Genomic DNA, 22,652 nt, shown 5'->3' on the forward strand with positions numbered 1-22,652 from the left:
GTTTCTGCCGGAGAGAGGGGAGTTTGTCCCAAAGCTTGCCGCTGTATTTACACCTATGATTTACACCCTCCATCTGACAGGAGGAGGAGCCTCTTTAAGCTGCGAGTGTGACTACAGACAGAGTTCACTCCATCACGGAGGGTGAGTGGGTAGGGTGTGGTTTGGAATTGGGCCTAAGAATCTTCATGCAGTCATTGTGACATTAACCATTGGTTTTGTGGAGTGTCGTTTTGAAGCCTTGAGTTTGACAATGTGGCTGCCGGCTTCTTGTATTTATGCTACGTGTCTTCATGACTCTAAGATGTTACAATTAACTTAGGGGATGTATAAATAAATTATGAAATGGTTCAAATAATAAAAAACTCTGACAAATCTGTCTAGTATATATTTAGAACACTTATAATAATAACTTTAAATGACTGTATAATAGTTGAAGTATAGATGAATAGGCTATAAAGGAACTACAGCATGGTCACATGACTTAAAGAGCATCTTGCAGGTTTTAATTTTTTCTACATTTATGCTTAAACTTGCTTGAAAATTACACTTAAAAAAGTGAATGCAGGATTTGATATGTTTTACGAGACATAAGGGCAGGAATTCAGAGGGAAAGGAGCAATTTTGAGCTCTGCTCTTAAAAACGGCTTTTTTTTAAGGTCATACGTCAAACGCGTCATATTACATCAGGCAGGGGACACATCTCCGCTCTCTGGCCGCGGGTATAGTGGAGTTGTGTTGAGTAGAGCGGTTGTGTTTTAAGGAGCTGGTATTTTTCGGTAGTTTTACATTGCATTTCACCATTTGTAATCATGGTGCAGTATTGTGTTTGTGCAGGTTGCACCATCGAGTCCACAGTAAAAAGGACCGGAGCTAGCGTTCGTTCCTGGGTGCGTTGTGCATCCACCTCCCTGCAGCACATACTCTCCACAGCTTTATCAGGAAACCGTATTACTTCTATCTCCCCGCCCTTCGCTGCTCTCTCTCTCTCCCCTCCGGTACTGTGTTGTTTGTGTGTGCGTGGTGGCTGTCACTCCTGGCTCCCGGCTCAACCTCCACTCACCTGCTGCAATCAGCTGTGCAACCTCCCCGACTACACACCTGTTTTCCATCAAGCCATTTACAACGACATATCAACGGAGGCTCCACAACCTTTCTCCGCCAGATCGTCAATTATCAGCCGTATCTCGCGTCTCCCCTCCGGTACACAGCACCGTCATGTGGAGTTGCATTAGGTAACGCGAGATACGGCTGATACTGTACTTGCGCATTAGTTTCTGTTATGGATCAGTATCAACAGTCCTGCCAGTAACGTTACTATATTATCAATGCTACTTTAGTTATAGCCTGATATATGATAGCTAACTTTACAATGTTGTGATGTGACGTTAGCTAACATTCTGTAGCTAACGCCGGTCACTCACCAAGATAGCTGCCCAGTTCTCCACTGGTTCTCCACACACCACAGCTCAATTTCTCTCCGATGGCCGTTATTTCTTCTAATCCTTGGCTGCTCCTGGTCTCTTGGACGCCTAGCAGGCTCATAATTATAAGGTTGTGGTCCGTCATATGCATTCGAATATTCATGTTCAACTTCTTCTGTGTCTTCTGTGTCGAAACTAGCATTGGGATCCATGTTTATTAATATGTTACACCGGCCGCTCTCCTCCTTGTGTCCCCCTTGTTACGTCACACGCGGGAGGTCACGTGCCGAGGCTTTTTTATGCGGAAGTGAACATTTCTTACAAAAACGACGCCAGATGTCACTGTAGTGTATATTTCTGTATATTTTTTTGAAAATCTAGTGTATTCATCATTTTCCTACACATTTATTCACAGGTGTCTTTAACCTGGAAGTTGCTCTTTAAGTTAAGTTAAAGCCTTTTATTTGTCATTATACAAAAGTACAACGAGATTCAGAGTGCAGCTCTGTCCCAGTGTGCAAAAACTAGACATACATAACATTAAAACATGGCAGTGGGACAGACAACATAAGCAATCAAACGGGGGGAATAAATAGTTACAAATATTGATATAATATATAATTCACCTCACAACCACTAAGGCGGTTTATGTTCAGCACGTTTAGTAGTTTATTTCGTCCCTTGTCAGCAACTGATATTTTTATGACACAAGCATTAGTAATTTACCATTTCTATCATACACTTGGCAAACAAGAGCATAATCGCAACACACAGCACATTTATTGTTTTAATAATCATTGGAGGAAACATTTTAGGTAAGTAAACTAACTCTCGAAAATAAATAAAAAGTTCAAGTATATAGTACATATGGAAGTGTGTTTTCCACAAAGTGCATGGACCAATACAATCCAATCCATTTATCTATTGACAAGATCAAAAGGAAGAAAAGGGCGATGTAGTTCAGCAGCTCTACTGCTAATACTATTGTTAGTCGGGATATTGAATTGTGCAACTCTGCATTCATTCCAACGACCAGCAGGGGGCGACTCCACCGGTTGCTTAGAAACATTCAAATTGTGTAGAAGTCTATGAAAAAATGTCTTTCTCGCTTGATACACATTTGATTAATATACGAGTTGGCTTTTAAAGCCTCATCCATTCAGCATTATGTTCCTTTGGTCCATTATGGTCCCATTAGGAGCAGGTCTTCTTTCATTTCAAACCTTTATTTAACCAGGTAGGTCCCATTGAGATCATTGATATCTTTTTCAAGGGAGACCTGCAGGTCTGGGAGATAATCAAATGTATTTTTGCTTTCGATGATTATTAAAAAAAGATAATTAAGATAAAACACACAATAAGATATCCCTTTGTAAATATATGTCTATGGTTTGATTCAAAACGACCAAGATGTTGGATGAATGTATTTAAGCCCCCAGAATCACAGCCCAATTCAGTGACATGTAACATGTGGAACTTACTGTGACGAATACTGAGGCCAGCAGGAGCCCGACAGAGAAAATGAGTCCTCTGCTGTTGAGATGGATCTGAGGAGACAAACAGAGGTTACAGCAAAAGCTGCCTCTGACATGACACACACACAAAACATCCTGTATTTATGACTTTTATTACACCTATTAGAATCTATTGTCCTCCTCCTGTGAAGAGTAATCAACGGAGCACATGCTATCTTCTGAGTGTTAAGTGATAAACTGCAGTGCGTGCTGCGTGGGTGTCTTAGTCCCTAGCTGCTGTGCACTAAATATGAGAGACTAACGTCCTTCATGAACACAGCTGTTCTATTCTGGTCGGAGTCCAGCAGAACTCCCTCTGGAGAGCACTCACGGTGGAGCCGTAGTCGATGCAGAGTGTCTGCACCGCCCAGGGCAGACCCAGGCCCACCAGGATGTCAAACACATTACTGCCGATGGAGTTGGAGATGGCCATGTCCCCCAGACCTGAGGCAAGGAGAGCAACACTGTCAGGCTGTACAGTCGGGAGAGGAGTCATGATGCAAGCTGCTGAGTGACGCCACTCCTCCTCTAAACAGCATCTCACTCAACACAAGTATTTACTTCCTGTGTGTGTTTACCTTGCCGTGCGACTATAAGACTCGCCATGCAGTCTGGGACGCTGGTGCCTGCTGCTAGGAACGTGATGCCCATGATCACATCTGGGATGCCCAAAGTGAAGCCTATCACAGTCACCTGAAGAGAACAGGATATTAATACATAGTTAAAAAGTGTGAAGGCTACAACAGGAACATCTGGGATTGAATTAAATAGGTGTAACAGTTAGTATGAAGCCTTACTACACTGAACAACTGTAGCTTGATAATTAAAAAAAGACGTCCTGATGCTGATCCTGTGTGGATTTGTCAGGTAGGAGTTCAACTTCATTTATTCAAATCTTAATAATTCTAACCCACCAAGGTATATATTTAAATATAAATGCTGTTTACAGAAGTACAGAGTGCACATTTTAACATTTACCTTAAAATGCATAGATCCTTTATTTATTTAATTCTATATCACTTGTGAGTGTGTTATAAGCTAAACTTTCATTATGTCACAGGCTAACGTGACTTCCTGTTATAATGCAAGTGAAAGTGCAGATGCTGTCTGCAATTCAAGATTTTCAAAAAAGAACCCTTTTATCCTTCTCTGCATATGACCAAATACGGCTTCATTCAAAAATCAAAGAGTTAAACCTTTTTTGTACAGTCCCGAAAACTAAAATCCTTTAAGGATAGAAACTTTAAGTTTTATGCAGGCAATTATTTAAATGGTTAAAGATCAGCATGTGTTTTCACTGACCATCCAGACCATGATGTAGGAGAGGCCAGCGATCCAGATGGTGGCGGTGAAGAAGGAGACCATGAACCACCTCTCCCAGCGCCGCTTGGCACAGTTGGGCACGGTGAAAAACAGAAGCAGAGACAGCGGCCACATGGTGATCCACTTCAGCTTGTTCCCCGCCCCGGCTGGAGGGAGGGAAGGAAGACGGTGATGGGACAATCAAATCATGATGTTTTCCGTGGTAGCACTAAAACCAAACATCAGAAAGTCATCAGTACCTGGAATTTTGAAAGGCACCGAGGGGCCGGAGTCTCCATCTTCCCCCTCTCCCCCCTCGTCGTTCTCGTTGTTCTCGTTATCCTCGTTCTCGTTCTCTGTCTCGTTCCCAGACTCCAGTCGCTGGAGTCTACACCTGCCGTTCAGACCCTGCTCAGCTCCGCCCACCCCTTTTTCTAAGCCCCGCCTCCCCTGAGCCCTCGCGGCGGAGTCGGAGTCGCCGTTGGTGATGCGGTTGACCCGAGTCTCACTGGTGTTGATCAGTCTTTGTCTCTGGAAGGGATTATAGAACATGAGTATAGAAAACATTAAGATAACCTTCATTAACGCGTTTCCAAATGCTGTTTAATAGCACGAGTAGCAGTGCGTCAGATACATTTTGTCTTCATTTATTTATACCATATAAAAAAAATGTTTTTGTCTGGAGCACAAGTTAATGTTGTTTCTCTTCTTTCAGCCAAAATGGGTTTGTTTGGCTTGGACTCACTGCAGGCTGTATTCAGCAGCAGACAGGGGCCTGAGAGAAAATGTTTAAAGTATCATTTATTCCACTTTCTGTTGAGGCCACCCAGGGTTATTCAGTTATGCAAAGATGCTGGTTTGGAAGGGATTTCTCAAAGTAACTGACTTTCTGCTTGAGGGTAGTTTTGCCGCTTCTCAACTTTTGAATGTATTTGTAATAGTTTGTACCATGTTTAACTACACAACTCAATATCTCAATATAGAGTCCAACCCAGTGTACACCAGTGTTTCGTTTAGCCGGTATTTACCGGACTTTGACTGAAAGAATCTGTAGAAATCTGGCAAATTTAAATCCCTTGGGTTGTATTGTCCGGTCTGACACAAATTAAATTAATGTGTATTTAAAAAAAGTCAGAGCAGACTAGCCGCTCGCACCGATGCCAAAAGAGTGCACCGAGATGCCATCACTGTGAGGACAGCGCTCATTGTGCCGCCGGACGCACCAGAATGATGCTTCGGGACCTTGATTTTCAGAAGAAACCATTTTGTGATGCACACACACCTACTGCTTAGCATTGGTGACAATAGACTGTATATATCCACTGTACAAGCAATACATTGACTAATATATATAGGTGACGCTATGCCCACCTTTTTCAATAGTAATTTCCAAAAAGTTTAAACCAACATGCATTGATGATGTCATTACTTATAAAGCCTTTTTATCAATGGTTTTGAAGCTCAAAAATAAACAGCGATAACATCTGAACAGAATATTTCCCTACTGTCCAGTAAATTGAAATCTTACTGTTCACGTTGACTAGCACAACAAAGGAAACGCTGGTGTACACAGTATCACAGTGCATGTGCACGTGTGGTGTATACAGTATGTAGTGCTATACACCTATCTCGTAAAATAGGATCCTGTGTTGAATCCCAACAGAGCCTCAAACCAGAGTTATGTGTATGTCAAATCATCAAGATCTGCACAGCAATGCAAAAATACAGTACCTGACCCGCCCCCTGACATTTGACAAATCAGTTTGGCAACCTGACCCGACATGATCCTCCAATCCACCAAACCTTGGAGAGTACTTGAAAGGGTATTGATGCATATAGAGCAGGGGTGTCAAACTCATTTTCACCGAGGGCCACATCAGCATAATCGTTGCCCTCAAAGGGCCAGATGTAACTTATAAATGTAACTAAATGTAATGTAACTAAATGCAATGTAAAATAAATGTAACTACTCCTTAATGTTAAATAACTCTGAATTTATTACTTATTCAAGTTACAAATATTACATATATATTTGCATAGATGTAAAAAATATGTTTGCTTGTTGCTCTGTTATTATAACATAAATCCTTTTAATTTGTCAGGTTATGAAACCCATATTACTCCATCAATCAACGATCAAACTATCCAAGTGAATAAAGAAAAATAACATTAAACACAAGTTATGACATTAACTTTGTTCAAAACTTGAAATAACAAATAACTGTAAAACCAACAATTGTGAGCTGCTAAGAACATGTGTGACAGATGTAGCATTTTACAAAAACAAATGGCTGCACACAGCCTTGCAGGGGGCATACATCCAACTCATGAGAGATGGTTTGATTACAGTAAACATTTGTTTGCATAAACACATAAAACCTGCAAACACTAAATACATTGCTACACATATAAAGTAGTATATGTAATAAATTCAAAATAACAAAATAAGGGTTGTCTCAGTCCACAACTATATTGGTCAAGTTTTTAGGTTAGTTTTTGATGAGGAGATGCTGCCTGTCCTTGAACACACCATGTGGATCCCCTCTCCACCATCCTCATCCATTGATCATGTTCTGTAAATAACAAACACAAAACAAAATGCAAACACAATCATTACATTGCACATAGTTTAACTATTGTTCTTCTTGGTTGAATTGCATTTTATTATATATTATTAGGTTTTTTCAAATGCTTACCAATGTGTTTTCTGACCAGATGTCTGACACCGTTTTTCCGTGGCCAGTGTGTCAATGTCTGGTTTTAGGTCCTGTGCTGTAGCAATCCGTAGAACAGCGTGGAGGTTGTCGTCAGTGATGCGTGATCTGTGCTTGTTTTTGTTTAGATTCATTATTGAGAACATCTGTTCGCACAGATAGGTGCTCCCAAACATAGACAGAACACGGGCAGCATGAAGTCGAAGCTGTGGCATGAAAGCAGGGGGCAGTAGACGGTAAAAGTCCTGGATTGTAACATCCTGGAACTTTGCTCTCAGGCCACTATCGCTTTGAAGCTCTATTAACTCCATCTGAAGTTGTTGGGGTGCAGTGCACACGTCGGTGGTGAAAGGACTAGCAAAGATGGCAAATCCAGAGTGCTGTGCTCTGAAGTCAGAGAAGCGCCGATCAAACTCATTCATCAACAGGCTCAGTTTGGTAGCTAACTGAGCACATGAGAAAGTACCGGGACATGAGGCTGAGATGCTCTGAGAAACAGGAAAGTGGGCAAGATTGTCCTGTTTCACTTGGCACATCCATAGGTCAAGTTTACGCTGGAAAGCCGTGATCGTGTCGGACATCTGCGTGATGACTTGTTTGCGTCCCTGCAGCTTCTGATTCAGTTGGGCGAGATGTTCGGTTATGTCACACAACATAGCAAAGTCACACAGCCAGTTTGGATCTGACAGTTCAGACAAGGGTTTTCCTTTACTCTGCATGAAAAGAGCAATGTCTTCCCTAAGCTCAAAAAATCGTTTGAGGACTTTGCTCCTACTCAGCCACCTTACTTCTGTATGGTACGGCACGTTTCCGTGCTCCGAGCCCATCTCCTGCAAGAACAGCTGGAACTGATGATGATTCAGGCCACGCGCCCGAATGAAGTTCACTGTCTTCATGACCGTGGTCACTATATCATCCATCCCCAGCACCTTCCCGCACAAAGCTTCTTGATGGATAATGCAATGATACGTTATCAGAGGCGTGTGACAGTTACTTTCTTGCATTTTCTCCTTCATTAGTCCAACCAAGCCCACTTTTCTTCCACACATTGCAGGTGCACCGTCTGTAGTTAATCCCACCAAGTTTTCCCAGGGCAATGCGTTTTTACTGACGGACTTCTCCACCGCATCAAAAATGTCCCGTCCCGTTGTGGTCCCATGCATGGCAGCCACATCCAACAGCTCCTCAGTGACAGAGAGGTCCGACTTCACGCCTCTAATAAAAATAGATAGCTGCGCTGTATCCGTGTTGTCTGTGCTTTCATCAACAGCTAATGAAAAAGCTATGTAGCTGCGTGTCTCTTCGGCCAGCTGTGTTGCCAGGTTTCCTGCTAGTTCCTTAACTCGGTCCGCGATGGTGTTTCTTGATAAACTGACATTTTTAAAAGTCTGTATCTGGTCGGGACACACCTGCTCACAGACCTTCAGCATGCACTGCTTCAAAAACGCTCCCTCTGAAAAAGACTTTGAAGCGCGGGCGATTTCTTCAGCCACAACAAAGCTAGCTTTCACTGCCCCGTTGTTTTTGGTTGTGGCTTTCGCGAACACATTCTGCTGCGATCGCAGTTTGCCTTTTAATTCTTGGGCAATTTGTTGTTTTTCTTGATGGCTAAATTTGGCATACTTACCTCCGTGTTTGGTCTCAAAATGCCGACGTAGATTGTACTCTTTGACAACCGCCACCGCCTCATAACACAAAAGACATACCGGTTTTTCTCCTTGAAGCACAAACATGTATTCGCCTTCCAGTCTTTCTTGAAACACCCTTCCATCTGCATCAATTTTTCTCTTTCTGGACATTTTGGGATCATTATTTGTATTTCTCAATTCCATTTGTTGGGAAAATCGCATCGATGTGGAAACACTGCAGTCTAGTGGCGGGATGCCGTCACTTCGCGGGTAACATAATCGGCATGTATTGTGGGAAATGTAGTTTTTGGTCACTGCACGCATTTGACTTATTTATTTTTAGACAATCAGACCTATTAAGCTCTCGCGGGCCACATAAAATGACGTGGCGGGCCACATTTGGCCCGCGGGCCTTGAGTTTGACACGTCTGATATAGAGGATTAAATAATTAGGGTGAATGCAGCGCAGGGGTTCATTAAGCGTAAACCAATCAGAGGGTCAGCTTTATGATCCCACCTCCTGCGGTGGAGAAACTAAACTTAAAATTACTCCTGTTTTGGATAATGTGGAGGATAATTTGGATAACGAATGTACCTCGTTGATGAGCATGCGAGAGGCCATGGTGAGGCGGGTCCTGGGGGAGAAGTGACTGGTGATCATGATCCTCATGCCGGCCTCAGAGAAAGACAGCTGGTGGGGGTACGCACACAGCAGCTCATCCACCATCAGCACCGACGGCGTACAGTGGAAGTTAGCTAAAAAGAACGAGAACACACACACACACACACACACACACACACACACACACACACACACACACACACACACACACACACACACACACACACACACACACACACACACACACACACACACACACACACACACACACACACACACACACACACACACACACACACTGTGTTAATCCAACTGAGAGCACAATTAGTCATCAGTCAAAAATCATGTGAAAGTGATTCTTATGATGTTCTTTTGTATTAAAAAGCAAGAAACATAATGCGTAAGGGGAAAAAATGTGTTTTTTATGTATTAATAACATTGTCTTATTATTGGAAGAATGGAAAAAATAAAGAGATAAAAAGTGTTTTTCCGCCTCTGCTCTCCAAAAGCCTTTTTGTGGGTGGTACTGGTTTGATTGTCAGCTGAGACATGCAGGTACGTTTTCAGTCTGCTGGATGTGCTGCAGCTAATGAGCTATCTCTCTATGTTGCAAGAGAAAGTGTCACTGAAAGTTATTTCCTCGAGCAAAAGCCGTCCCGGGCATAAGATAGTCTTGAGTAAGCAAAAAAGTAGAAAGGTACTGTGCCTCATTTTCACTTTCTTCAACAAGCTTGCAATGTCAGAACACCATTTGAATTCATCCACAGGGTTCCACGTTTGGATGTGATCCCAGCCTGGAATATGAGAGGTCTGGTTCTATAGGCCTCAGCAGACTGCGGCACTGTGAGATCCATACGCTGAGTACACATTGGTCGACAGCTAATTTCTCTGTCCCATATGTCCTTTCTTTGGCTTATTAAAAACTAATCTATGCACTGTCAACCTTCAACCTGTCAACATTCACAATAGCAGCCATAATTGGTTCATATATTAATTTCCCTCCAAGGCTTTACATCAATTTGAAACCTTGAACATACCCTCCGAAGTCCTGTCAAAGAGGCGTCCTATATTTTTGCATAGCATTTGAACCCTCCCAACCTCAGGTCTCTGCTGGCTACTGTAGAGATCTTGACAAAGGGCCCGAATCTGGGCCTAATCAGAGAAGGAACAGTGACACAGTGACACTTTCTAATGGCCTAAAGTGTGGACTGAACCAGTTGAAGAAATAACTCCAATTGTACAGAGGTCTATGACAAAATGTACCTAGATTGATTTATTACGTTGGTTAATATTTTTCTCATGGATTGGTGATCTTATTTGCGAGTCTCTTTTTTTGGAGTCCTTTTCAATACAGAATAAGGGCTTTTTTTGTAAAATGTGGTCCAATTAAGAGTAGAAGAGACAATAAAGCTGGGTATGCTTTAGGGCGGGGCTACCTTGTGACTGACAGATGGCTTTCACGGTGTTGTCCATGTTTTCATCTTAGAACTTTAACCCTTTTGCAAAATGATTTTGGTTCATGAAAGTGAATTGTATTAATGTACTTTAACTTTGACCTTGATGATGTTGGCCTTTCAACGTGCCACCTATCAGATAACAGATAACAGTTTTCACCAAATGGCTCTGCACCCAAACTCGCGGTGAGCACAGAGCCACATCGTGTATCATGTATGCAGCTTTAGGGTTGGTTGAACTAAGATCCTCCCTGTTGTGTCACTTGCGTTTATGAAAATAACAAGATAGCAACAGCTACAAACCAATGGTCATGGCTACGTCTTCTTCCACAGTCTATGATTTTGATGTAGCCCACTTGAACACATTGGCCCTGGCCACCTTCTGCTCAAACAACCGCCACCCATGTTCTCTCGGGACATCGCTCTGAGAATCACATGCAGAACAAGCTGACGGAGCAGGCTGGGCTGAAGCTGGTTGGAGGCTGGGAGGATGAACACAGGCCTTACCCAGCATCTTGTGCCACTCTCTTTTAGCTGTTGTTGTGTCCCACACTATACTTTACCGTTAAGGGCAGAGAGACAGAAAATGGTCTACTTATCAGAACCAGATACCACCACACTTATAAGAAGAGGAGAGCTGTGGTGTTGCTGAGCCGAAGGCGTTCATTGTATTCAATCGTTGATGACCAACATGCCAGAATGTTAGTCCACAAGCAGATGGTTGGACATCCAGGAGGTCAGCAGTGGGCTTCATTATGTACTTTAAGGGGAACTTGATCTTTGCTAAACAGGCACTATCACACTAAGTTAATAACCCAAAAAACACAACATAATGCAGCTATAGCACTGAGGCTCTATTCTGGAAATAATCCCAGGACAAAAGAGACAGAACTTTGTCCATACATTTATCCTTGACTGTCTTATCCTGGAGCTGAACAAAAATAGATGTGAGTGGTGCCTTAGCTGCCTTTATGTACATTTCAGTGTGCAGAGATGAACAGCTATGCACTCTTTAGAGGGCAAAGTCAGTATAAAATGGAGCACAATGTTCCACCTTTCTTGAGCAGGACTGCAGTCGCGTCACACGTGACATTATCCTCCAGATCAGTGCTTCCTGTCAGCCCATTGGACAAATTCACAGAACCTTTCTTTCGCCGGTCGAAGTAGCGATGCGCCCTGCCGTTAAACCTGCCAATGACAAATGAATTAAGAAGGGGGCCACAACTTTTTAAACTCAATGCAACAAGAATGATCATATACTGATGATGACACTCACTTCATGATGAGGATGTAGATTGCATACATGAGAATCAGGATAAGAGACTCCCACCTGCACACAAACACAAGGTCAGTAAAACGTATACGGTCATAAAAAGAGAAAGAGAGAGCATATTACTCACCAGCAAACCTCCTCATCGTATATGAACTAGAAAGGCGGGACAAAGAGGACACAAAAGAACATTAGGTGGATGTAGTATTTGAAAGTGAGATTGATTCTGCTTCTCAACATCTACTCCACTAGAGGGCATGACCAATCCAGAGCTCAGACTGACAGAAAAAGGTCAAAGCATGACATTTGCTTCATTATCTTACTACTAAGTCATGGGTCAGGCTGTAACAACCTGTTCAATGGTGATATAATATAAGAGAGTACTTCTTTCTCCAAGCATTTATTTGCAGTTGTAAGTGGAGCCTATATTAGTGATACAAAAAAGTCCATCCTTATCTTTACGACAATTATTAATACAAATAAGTAAAAATACTCATTTGTTAATCAACACATATCTGTTTAAAATGTAAAAATCACAGCAAAGTAATGATAAAGTATCAAATGTGAAATTAATTATTGGCAAAATTCAATGCAGTGTTTTCTTCACTGTATAACATTGGATTGTTATTATACAAGCATTAATATTAACATTTGACTGTTTTAGCAAAGAGAATTTTGAGCACGGAATTGCACATAGGTAGAAATAAACAATTCTAAAATATAAACATCTGAAAAAAATGAACACTTTATTTATCATCATCAAAACTCCAGCAAAACTGTACTTTAGTTTGATGATTTAGTTAATATACTTGGTCACTTTTTCTAAGTGAAGTGTTTATTTTCTTATATTTTGTCGGTAGATCATGTTGCCCCTTGTGAAGGTAAGAGCATATTTAACCTGCTGAGAGTTATTGGATGAATTTGGCACACAGCTTCAGCCTTTCATGATGACACACTACATATTTCATGGAACCAAAGCACATTTAAGAATCCACATTAACAGTGGACGAACAGTATGTTTTATTGGCTTTGTAATAAATATGAAGTGCATATCGAGTGTTGATTTCAAAGCTGGGAACCATAAACTGCACTTTCAAACTGGCCTCATAGTGAGTCTTTCTACTCTAACCACACACTTGATCATATGAATAAACCCTCTTACCACGATGAGGGCCGTGATGGAAAATGTGTAATAAGTCGAATCTCGGAGTAGAGCCCAGTGAGAGAGCTTCACTGCCTGCAAGGAAAAAAAGGGAAAGCGGAGATAAGGACAACGATAAGTACGCAAGTCGTAGTCTTATAATAACACTCATCCTCGCAGAAGTTACCGCAGCACGGTGATACAGAACCGCCTCTGACATCATTACCATACTGAGGTAAACACAGGAGCTGACCTCCTGACTCACAATTATTGAAAAAGTCAAACGAAAGGTACCATCCTACGTGGGAATGGTGCCGATGTGTTTATGTAATCAGACACAAGGCAGGAGCCCACAGTGCAGTGACTAACTAACGCTGGATCACTCCCCCTCACACACTCATACTGGGGGGGGTGGGGGTGGGGGGGGGGGGGGGGGGGGGTGGGGGGCTTGGGGATCACGTGATCAGGATATAATAAAAGGAACGTGTATTATTTGTACAGGTAACTAGTCATTGGACTACAAACAGAATACATTTTAAAGTAACCCCCCAACCCCGCCTAGAAGTCCCATCTTGCATGTGCCCCTCCCAGCTGTGGAATTGTTTGCTGCTGCGAGGATAAGTTAAAGCATAACAAAGCTTTAAAGTGTTTGCTTGTACTCTCTTTCACTCTAATAGTGTAGATGGAGCCCGCTCTGAACATCCCGCCAACAGTAACAAACAGTTCTGAGGTGGAGCGGGCGTACTGAAGATGATTGTACTGCCCTCCTCCCTCATTATATCACTTTGATTGCGTAATGCGCAACCTGGGATTGCATCACTGTTGGAGGTCCAGTGCATATATCTTTCAGAGCAGAGAGCTTATCCTTGTACTCCGCTCATTTCATTTTCATAATATGTCCCGGCATGTCGGATATGATCAGAGGGAGGCTGCGCTAGATTATGTTGTTTCTGCATCTCATGCAACACACAGCAGTGAGGAGGCATGCCTGGGAGTCACAGTTATGTTGGGTCTATTAACACTGGATTGGTAATGGGCATGAAATTGTACTTTTTGGAATAACCACTTGTATAAGCAACCTTGTTGTATTTACTTAACTTGTAATTATCTACTGCAAACAAAATAACTTGTATCTGGGCCCAGAGAGCGTGTGCACATGCGTTTTGTTTAAACCAATCATTTCTGATCTGATCTGGATTCAGCTTTTAGTGCATTTTAAACTTTTACACCCTAATGATTCAACTAAGGGCTATAAAGTGTCGTTAATTGTTGGTTTATTTAGTTTATACAGATGCATCATTCATTAGACCTACCCGTCAGTGCAGCCATGTTCCAGTGATGTGCTTGTGTTTCTATATTTTTAGAACGAAACAAGTAAAAAGGGATTTATTTTTAACTTAGGGCCTAAATTCAAAATAAATCCCTTTTTACTTGTTGTTGCCTAAGTCTTAGACATGCTTAGAAGTCCCTTTTGTGTTGCAGTGTGTAACTGCACAGAGATACAAACTGTATTGTGTTGGGACGTTGTACTTAAGGCTTGTTTAGCACATCGAGCATAAGAGGATGATAAAAGAAGAAATCAGTGATACGTTTTCAATGTGTATTCAGGACTGTGGCATGAAACGTTTTAACACTGAACTCTGTTATTTTTCGAGAAGCAAGCCACATGAAAGGTTAGAAATACCTGACTACTCAGTGAGAGATGAAATTATGAAAAGATGTTGTGACAGCAAAGGTTACATCTGTAGGCAAGCCCTTAGAGGCAAGTGAAAACAAAACATTCTTGTGTGATCTAAATAGTTTCTCTCGTGTGTATACGACTAAGGAACTGGTGAAACAACAAGGCTACAAGTTACTTTCTTTAAAACCCTAGCTAGAATTACCGCCTTGCAGTTGTATGTGTATGTGCAAAACAGTGAATTTGCAGTTTACGTTCATGTCTTTCAAAATGTCATCACTTCATCATCATTTTATTCTGTTAGACTGTATGAAATTGTTAAAATCAGCATAAGAATACCTGGCCAAGCTTGTGTTTTGTAAGGCCTAGGTGAACTAGACCTTTAGCTACATGTATTGTGTCACAGCAAGTTTGGTAATGTGACAAGCATTTCTTTAGAACATAGAGGAACGTTGAATTGCTGTCTCTTGTTGCCTTCAAAAGTATTATAACAAAAAGCAAAGGATTCTGACAAAAACAATGGCCCCATGACCTCCCTGACGTCGGGCCCAAAATACTTTTTCCCATTGACTTACATTGCAGATCATTTATCTTCTACAAAATTAACAACGCAGTAAAGGTGCTAAAAGCTAAATCCAGTTATTATTCCTCTCCATTCATTTAACTAAGTGGGGACCGGACGTGATGCTGCCGTTACACAGTGGATTGGAGGCGGGGCTAAAGGAAAACAAAAGTGTGCATGCTCTATGGAACCAATGGATGCTAAAGACTGCCGGAAGATCCAAGTATTTCTGTTCTTGAGTCAGTCCATTTTCTCTGAGAGATTAGCGGAAATGTTCTCCGGTTCTCTTCACACATCCATGGTGAAATTGCAGGATATATCTAAACCAAATCTACATGGTTTACAAATACTCAGCTTCCCTGCGTAGCTGTCTATTTTGTGCATTCAGCTAAATGGACTCATGCACGCATTAATGTACGGTATGTTTGTTTGTGCTGCATCTGCATGTATGCATACTGTACGAGTACTCTCTGCCACTGGTCGTTAATGTGGCTGAACACACACTTAAAGGTGACATTAGGCTGTGGGGTTCACTCTGGTAAATGACAGCAGGTCAGCAGCGCTCTGATGAAATCATACCTGTCCGGCGAAGAAGCCGCACACACCGATGATGCAGAGGATGTTGAAGACGGCCGAGCCCACGATGGTCCCCACACCCACGTCACCTTTGGTGATGAACACCCCTGGGGAGAGAAGGAAACACACACGCAGCATTATGACCCCACAGAGACACAGACGTGTTGTACACTAGCTGACATTTCAAGTCGCAGCGCACAGATATCACACAACTGTCAACACAAGTGAAATGACTAAATACTCTGCCGAGACAGTCATGTACCTCTCTCACACTCACACACAAACAAACCTAAGCACAATACAATTATACAAAGTGCAGGCTGTACGTTACATTTGGTTTATCTATAATCAAATATACTAAAGGAATGCCTTTCTAGAAGTGGAAGTTCTTCATATCCTTGTGAATATGTTGTAAAAAAAAGATTAAAACATTTACTTTCATCATTATCATTGTTATTATTTTTTGATTTTGATTTTTTTTCCTTTAAAGGTCCCATGTCATGCTTTTCTGGTTCTTACCCGTCCCCTTGTGTGTTATGAAGGTTTGTCTGCATGTAAACGGTCTGCAGAGTCACAAACCCTCAAAGTACACCCTGTAGCGAGTAAAACTCTAACACAGAAAATACCTGTCTATGCTGCCCCAGAACGCCTCGTTGGAGATTTCTCTTTTTCCATTGTTTACTTCTTGGGTATAGTAACGTATTTGAGTATAGTGACGTAACGTAACGGCTCCGTGGATTGTTCTATTTGCGTAACCGCGGAGCCGTTACGTTTGGACCAATCCGCGGACTTCCTCACACACACACACACTCGGTGGGACGTTAAAGTATATTTAACAGTTATTCTTGGATTATGGGAGCTATAATGATGAGTTAAATTAGTGCATTTAATCATCTATTTAACAAAGGTTTCTTGATGGTTATAATATCAGTATAAATTAAATGAATGCATTTAATAGCTAATTTGGGCAAAGTTTATGATCTCTTAAATAAATTGAAGATTATTCGAAATTGTATTAATGATAATTATATTTATGAATTGTTTACTTCGATTTTCGAGTTGAAAACAGTCACCTGAAATCTAGTCTAATTAATTCAAAAACTGTTAACCCACTTAAATAAAGGGAAATTAATGAGTGGTGTGATGCTTCCTATGTTGTTCTCCAGCCTTTCAAATTCAGATAGACATTGAATTGGAGAGAAAAACCCTTGCCAAGCATTTAGTTCTTAGTACATGGAATACATTTTATGTGATTCAGTGGGAGCCATGTTTGTTTACTGCACGGGCCTTGAGATGAAAGCATGGCTAATTATTAAAAGGCATGCATGCTACCTTCCTAAAGCAGCTTCAGTATTGTGGCATGTATTACAGTATAAGGACAGAGGAGGTAAGGAGATGATACCTATGATGGATGTGAAGAGCTCCGGAGCCGAGCTGCCGGCGGCCATGAAGGTGGCTCCTGCTACATCTTCACTGAGCTGGAGGCGCTGCAGGGAGGACCAAGAGACAAACAAAACCATCATATTTGAACAGGAAATACCAGCTGCGATTTAAAATTCCAGAACGGTCCAAGATAAAAACAGTAGATCAGGAAGAGCCTGAGCCCTATCCAGTAATACCCTAAAGCTTGCTGACTGCGTAAACACACTGCAAACTTGGGGCCACCATTAAATGTCAATGGTTGTTGGTCTGAGAGAAAACTGCTTTTGTTCAATTAAAATGATTTGGTGTCATCACATGTAACAAGTAATAATAACTTAGTGAACCACTCACTACATCTCAACGTCAGCAAAACAAAGGAGCTGATTGTGGATTACAGGAAGCAGGAGAGAGAGGGACACGCCCCCATCGCCATCAATGGGACTACGGTGGAGAGAGTCAGCAGCTTCAGGTTCCTCTGGGTCCACATCACTGACGACCTGACATGGACTCTTCACACCAACGCCATAACCAGAAGAGCTCGACAGCGGCTTTTCTTCCTCCGCAGGCTGAGGAGGTTCAACATGGACTCCAGGATACTCTGCAACTTCTACAGGTGCACCATAGAGAGCATCCTGACCTTCTACAGGTGCACCATAGAGAGCATCCTGACCTTCTACAGGTGCCCCATAGAGAGGATCCTGACCTTCTACAGGTGCACCATAGAGAGCATCCTGACCTTCTACAGGTGCACCATAGAGAGCATCCCGACCTTCTACAGGTGCACCATAGAGAGCATCCTGACCTTCTACACGTGCACCATAGAGAGGATCCTGACCTTCTACAGGTGCACCATAGAGACGATCCTGACCTTCTACAGGTGCCCCATAGAGAGCATCCTGACCTTCTACAGGTGCCCCATAGAGAGCATCCTGACCTTCTACAGGTGCTCCATAGAGAGGATCCTGACCTTCTACAGGTGCTCCATAGAGAGGATCCTGACCTTCTACAGGTGCTCCATAGAGAGCATCCTGACCTTCTACAGGTGCACCATAGAGAGCATCCTGACCTTCTACAGGTGCTCCATAGAGAGGATCCTGACCTTCTACAGGTGCTCCATAGAGAGCATCCTGACCTTCTACAGGTGCACCATAGAGAGGATCCTGACCTTCTACAGGTGCACCATAGAGAGCATCCTGACCTTCTACAGGTGCACCATAGAGAGCATCCTGACCTTCTACAGGTGCTCCATAGAGAGCATCCTGACCTTCTACAGGTGCTCCATAGAGAGCATCCTGACCTTCTACAGGTGCACCATAGAGAGGATCCTGACCTTCTACAGGTGCACCATAGAGAGCATCCTGACCTTCTACAGGTGCACCATAGAGAGGATCCTGACCTTCTACAGGTGCACCATAGAGAGGATCCTGACCTTCTACAGGTGCACCATAGAGAGCATCCTAACCTTCTACAGGTGCACCATAGAGAGCATCCTGACCTTCTACAGGTGCACCATAGAGAGGATCCTGACCTTCTACAGGTGCACCATAGAGAGGATCCTGACCTTCTACAGGTGCACCATAGAGAGCATCCTGACCTTCTACAGGTGCACCATAGAGAGGATCCTGACCTTCTACAGGTGCACCATAGAGAGCATCCTAACCTTCTACAGGTGCACCATAGAGAGCATCCTGACCTTCTACAGGTGCAGCATAGAGAGCATCCCGACCTTCTACAGGTGCACCATAGAGAGCATCCTGACCTTCTACACGTGCACCATAGAGAGGATCCTGACCTTCTACAGGTGCACCATAGAGACGATCCTGACCTTCTACAGGTGCCCCATAGAGAGCATCCTGACCTTCTACAGGTGCCCCATAGAGAGCGTCCTGACCTTCTACAGGTGCACCATAGAGAGCATCCTGACCTTCTACAGGTGCTCCATAGAGAGGATCCTGACCTTCTACAGGTGCTCCATAGACAGGATCCTGACCTTCTACAGGTGCTCCATAGAGAGCATCCTGACCTTCTACAGGTGCACCATAGAGAGCATCCTGACCTTCTACAGGTGCTCCATAGAGAGGATCCTGACCTTCTACAGGTGCTCCATAGAGAGCATCCTGACCTTCTACAGGTGCACCATAGAGAGGATCCTGACCTTCTACAGGTGCACCATAGAGAGGATCCTGACCTTCTACAGGTGCACCATAGAGAGGATCCTGACCTTCTACAGGTGCACCATAGAGAGCATCCTGACCTTCTACAGGTGCACCATAGAGAGCATCCTGACCTTCTACAGGTGCTCCATAGAGAGGATCCTGACCTTCTACAGGTGCTCCATAGAGAGCATCCTGACCTTCTACAGGTGCTCCATAGAGAGCATCCTGACCTTCTACAGGTGCACCAGAGAGAGGATCCTGACCTTCTACAGGTGCACCATAGAGAGGATCCTGACCTTCTACAGGTGCACCATAGAGAGCATCCTAACCTTCTACAGGTGCACCATAGAGAGCATCCTGACCTTCTACAGGTGCAGCATAGAGAGCATCCCGACCTTCTACAGGTGCACCATAGAGAGCATCCTGACCTTCTACAGGTGCACCATAGAGAGCATCCTGACCTTCTACAGGTGCACCATAGAGAGGATCCTGACCTTCTACAGGTGCACCATAGAGAGCATCCTGACCTTCTACAGGTGCACCATAGAGAGGATCCTGACCTTCTACAGGTGCTCCATAGAGAGCATCCTGACCTTCTACAGGTGCACCATATAGAGTATCCTGACCTACAGGTGCACCATAGAGAGCATCCTGACCTTCTACAGGTGCTCCATGGAGAGGATCCTGACCTACAGGTGCACCATAGAGAGGATCCTGACCTACAGGTGCACCATAGAGAGCATCCTGACCTTCTACAGGTGCTCCATAGAGAGGATCCTGACCTTCTACAGGTGCTCCATAGAGAGCATCCTGACCTTCTACAGGTGCACCATAGAGAGGATCCTGACCTTCTACAGGTGCTCCATGGAGAGCATCCTGACCTTCTACAGGTGAACCATAGAGAGGATCCTGACCTTCTACAGGTGCACCATAGAGAGGATCCTGACTGGCTGCATCACGGCCTGGTACGGCAGCTGCACCGCCCTCAACCTTAAGGCTTTACAGAGGTTAGTGAAAACTGCACAGAACATCACCAAGACGGAGCTGCCATCTCTGGAGGACCTCTATTCCCAGCGGCTCAGGAAGAAAGCCCTAAGGGTTATCAAAGTCCCCCTTCACCCCAGCCACAAACTGTGCTGTCTGCTGCCGTCTGGCAGGCGTTACCGCAGCTTCAGGATTAAAACCACCAGACTCAAGGACAGTTTCATAACACAGGCAATAAGACTGCTAAACACCTGAGGCCTGTACTACGAAGCCGGTTCAACATAACCTGGATATGTTTGAGTTACCCAGCTTACCTAATCCAAAACAAACGCGCTCTCGCTAAACGGTCCTACGACGCTGGTTATCAACTCGTTAACTCAAGCCAGCTTTGCCCTATCTAGTTATGTGCCCGTAAAAGAGGCGGGGTTAGCAACATTTGACCAATAACAAACATGGAGAAGCGTACTGACAGCGCAGCGTCATACTCCCTCAAAGAAAAGCAAATTTTAATATGAGACAAATATGAAGACATTAAACTTTAAACATCCATGACTTAAACACTTTATCCAGGATAAAAGCCAAATAGTTGCACCTGTAAGGTGAATACAGCTGGTAAAAGAAAAAGTGTTTGAATGCGCACATTAACAGGTTTATGATATCACTGCCCCGTCTAAGACACGAGTGGATCCGACTTTAATTACATTTGACTCTAGTGTTTCGTCAACTTAATGTGTTGCTTAAAATAATACTTCTGCATACAGTATGTGACACTGTGAGTGTTGCACGGCCAGATACGGCTCAGCTGACTCAGATAAGGAAATATATGATACATTATGATGTGATATCATGTGATATGAATGATAATGGGACACATCGACGTCTGCACTCAAAGTGCCGCGGACTGTACGTCATGTTACTTTGATCCGGTTACTTATGTTGTGGCAGATATTTAAGTAAGCTTTCTTAACGCTAATGTTATATTTGTCAGATTGCTCTGAAGATGGGAGGTGATATTCTATTAATTTTCACGTTCACACAGTCAGTTGATTTTTGCCGGCCGTCTTTCCTGCAATGGCAGTTTTTCTGTATTTCCTTTATCCTGTAATAGGACTTGATAGCTTTAAACCGCCGCACACTGAGCACTGATTGGTCAGCAGCCAGTGCTTTCACTGAGTTGATCTCTTATCCTGGAACCCAACCTGCTCCGGACCAGGCTAGCCGTTCAGCATAAGTTACCATGGAGATCTAGCCCGTTAAGAAGAGAACCAGCGTCGTAGGACCGGAAACCCAGAGTTTTCTCCGAAGTTAGCTTGCTAAGTGAAAATCCGGCTTCGTAGTACAGGCCTCTGAACTGTTGAAACAACATCCATAACATTCATTTGTTACTTAGTAATTATTTATCTATTTCTCTAATATATCATTCCAATAACTACTACTCTTATTGCACTATTTCACTATTTGAAACTATTTTTCTTTTTGTATTTACTATTTACTTGCACTATATTTGTCTGTTTATCTGTGTTATTGTGTTGCACTGTTGGAGAAGCCTCTGACACTATTTTCATCGGCATAACTACACTGTAGCTATGTTCGTATGACAAAAATAAAGAACCTTGAACTAGCCCATGAAACAAAGGTAAAAAATACATAGTTTTAAAACCAACCATGTACATGTTACAGTTCTTACAGCTCCTATTAACATTGGATTTATATTTATATGGATATAAATTATTTGTTCTAATCTCATTTTTAAGGAAAATTAGAGGGCGATAGAGGGCCGCCCTCCCTAAACCACACACAAAAACATTATTATTAATAATAATAATGCTAATTAATGATATCAATTCTCAATATGTATGTGTTTAAAATATGTAATGCACCCAGAAATATGTGTAAAATATGACTTAAAAATAATTTGCGCATATAAGTTTTTCCTACACTGTATGACTGAAGTTCAGTGCTGGGGCGATTTTGAGTTGGCTTTGTGTGGGCATGACGAGACTGACATTTTCCAGGGGATTGATCATCATCTTCAGATCGGGGGAGTCTTACCCAAGGATACAGCATGTCGTTGCGTCCCTGGGCAAGACATCCATCCATCCATCTTCTCCCGCTTATCCGTGGTCGGGTCGCGGAGGTAGCAGTTCCAGCAGGGAGCCCCAAACTTTCCTTTCCCTGGCCACATCAACCAGCTCTGACAGGGGGATC

At 43.0% G+C, this 22,652-nt stretch overlaps 3 protein-coding genes across 3 annotated transcripts in view; 1 reads left to right on the forward strand and 2 right to left on the reverse strand.

Annotated features, from left to right (window-relative positions):
- LOC307022024 (uncharacterized protein) overlaps positions 1-22,652 on the forward strand; it is a 260,282-nt gene that overhangs the window by 97,462 nt on the left and 140,168 nt on the right. The window lies entirely within an intron of this gene.
- Positions 1-22,652, reverse strand: part of LOC307046396 (sodium/potassium/calcium exchanger 3-like) — a 104,428-nt gene that overhangs the window by 2,827 nt on the left and 78,949 nt on the right. The window contains exons 5-16 of the mRNA XM_079692790.1: positions 17,285-17,369; positions 15,886-15,989; positions 13,088-13,162; positions 12,056-12,081; positions 11,932-11,985; positions 11,710-11,843; positions 9,175-9,335; positions 4,498-4,768; positions 4,238-4,404; positions 3,514-3,628; positions 3,267-3,379; positions 2,903-2,968 (exon numbers count right to left, since the gene is read on the reverse strand). Of these exons, the coding sequence (XP_079548916.1) occupies positions 2,903-2,968; positions 3,267-3,379; positions 3,514-3,628; positions 4,238-4,404; positions 4,498-4,768; positions 9,175-9,335; positions 11,710-11,843; positions 11,932-11,985; positions 12,056-12,081; positions 13,088-13,162; positions 15,886-15,989; positions 17,285-17,369 (1,371 nt within the window). The remainder of the gene's footprint in view (positions 1-2,902; positions 2,969-3,266; positions 3,380-3,513; positions 3,629-4,237; positions 4,405-4,497; positions 4,769-9,174; positions 9,336-11,709; positions 11,844-11,931; positions 11,986-12,055; positions 12,082-13,087; positions 13,163-15,885; positions 15,990-17,284; positions 17,370-22,652) is intronic.
- LOC307046405 (general transcription factor II-I repeat domain-containing protein 2B-like) lies at positions 6,064-9,109 on the reverse strand. Its single transcript, XM_079692799.1, has 2 exons — positions 6,934-9,109; positions 6,064-6,810 (listed from the first exon to the last, which is right to left on the reverse strand). Coding segments are annotated over exons 1-2 (1,971 nt in total). The 5' UTR covers positions 8,904-9,109; the 3' UTR covers positions 6,064-6,809.

Source organism: Notothenia rossii (genome assembly GCF_949606895.1).
Source record: "Notothenia rossii genome assembly, chromosome: 1".
NCBI lineage: Eukaryota > Metazoa > Chordata > Actinopteri > Perciformes > Nototheniidae > Notothenia > Notothenia rossii.

Bases quoted from the DNA above. Each gene is read 5' to 3' on its own strand.
- LOC307046405 (XM_079692799.1), bottom strand. From the start codon at position 8,903: ATGCGTGCAGTGACCAAAAACTACATTTCCCACAATACATGCCGATTA.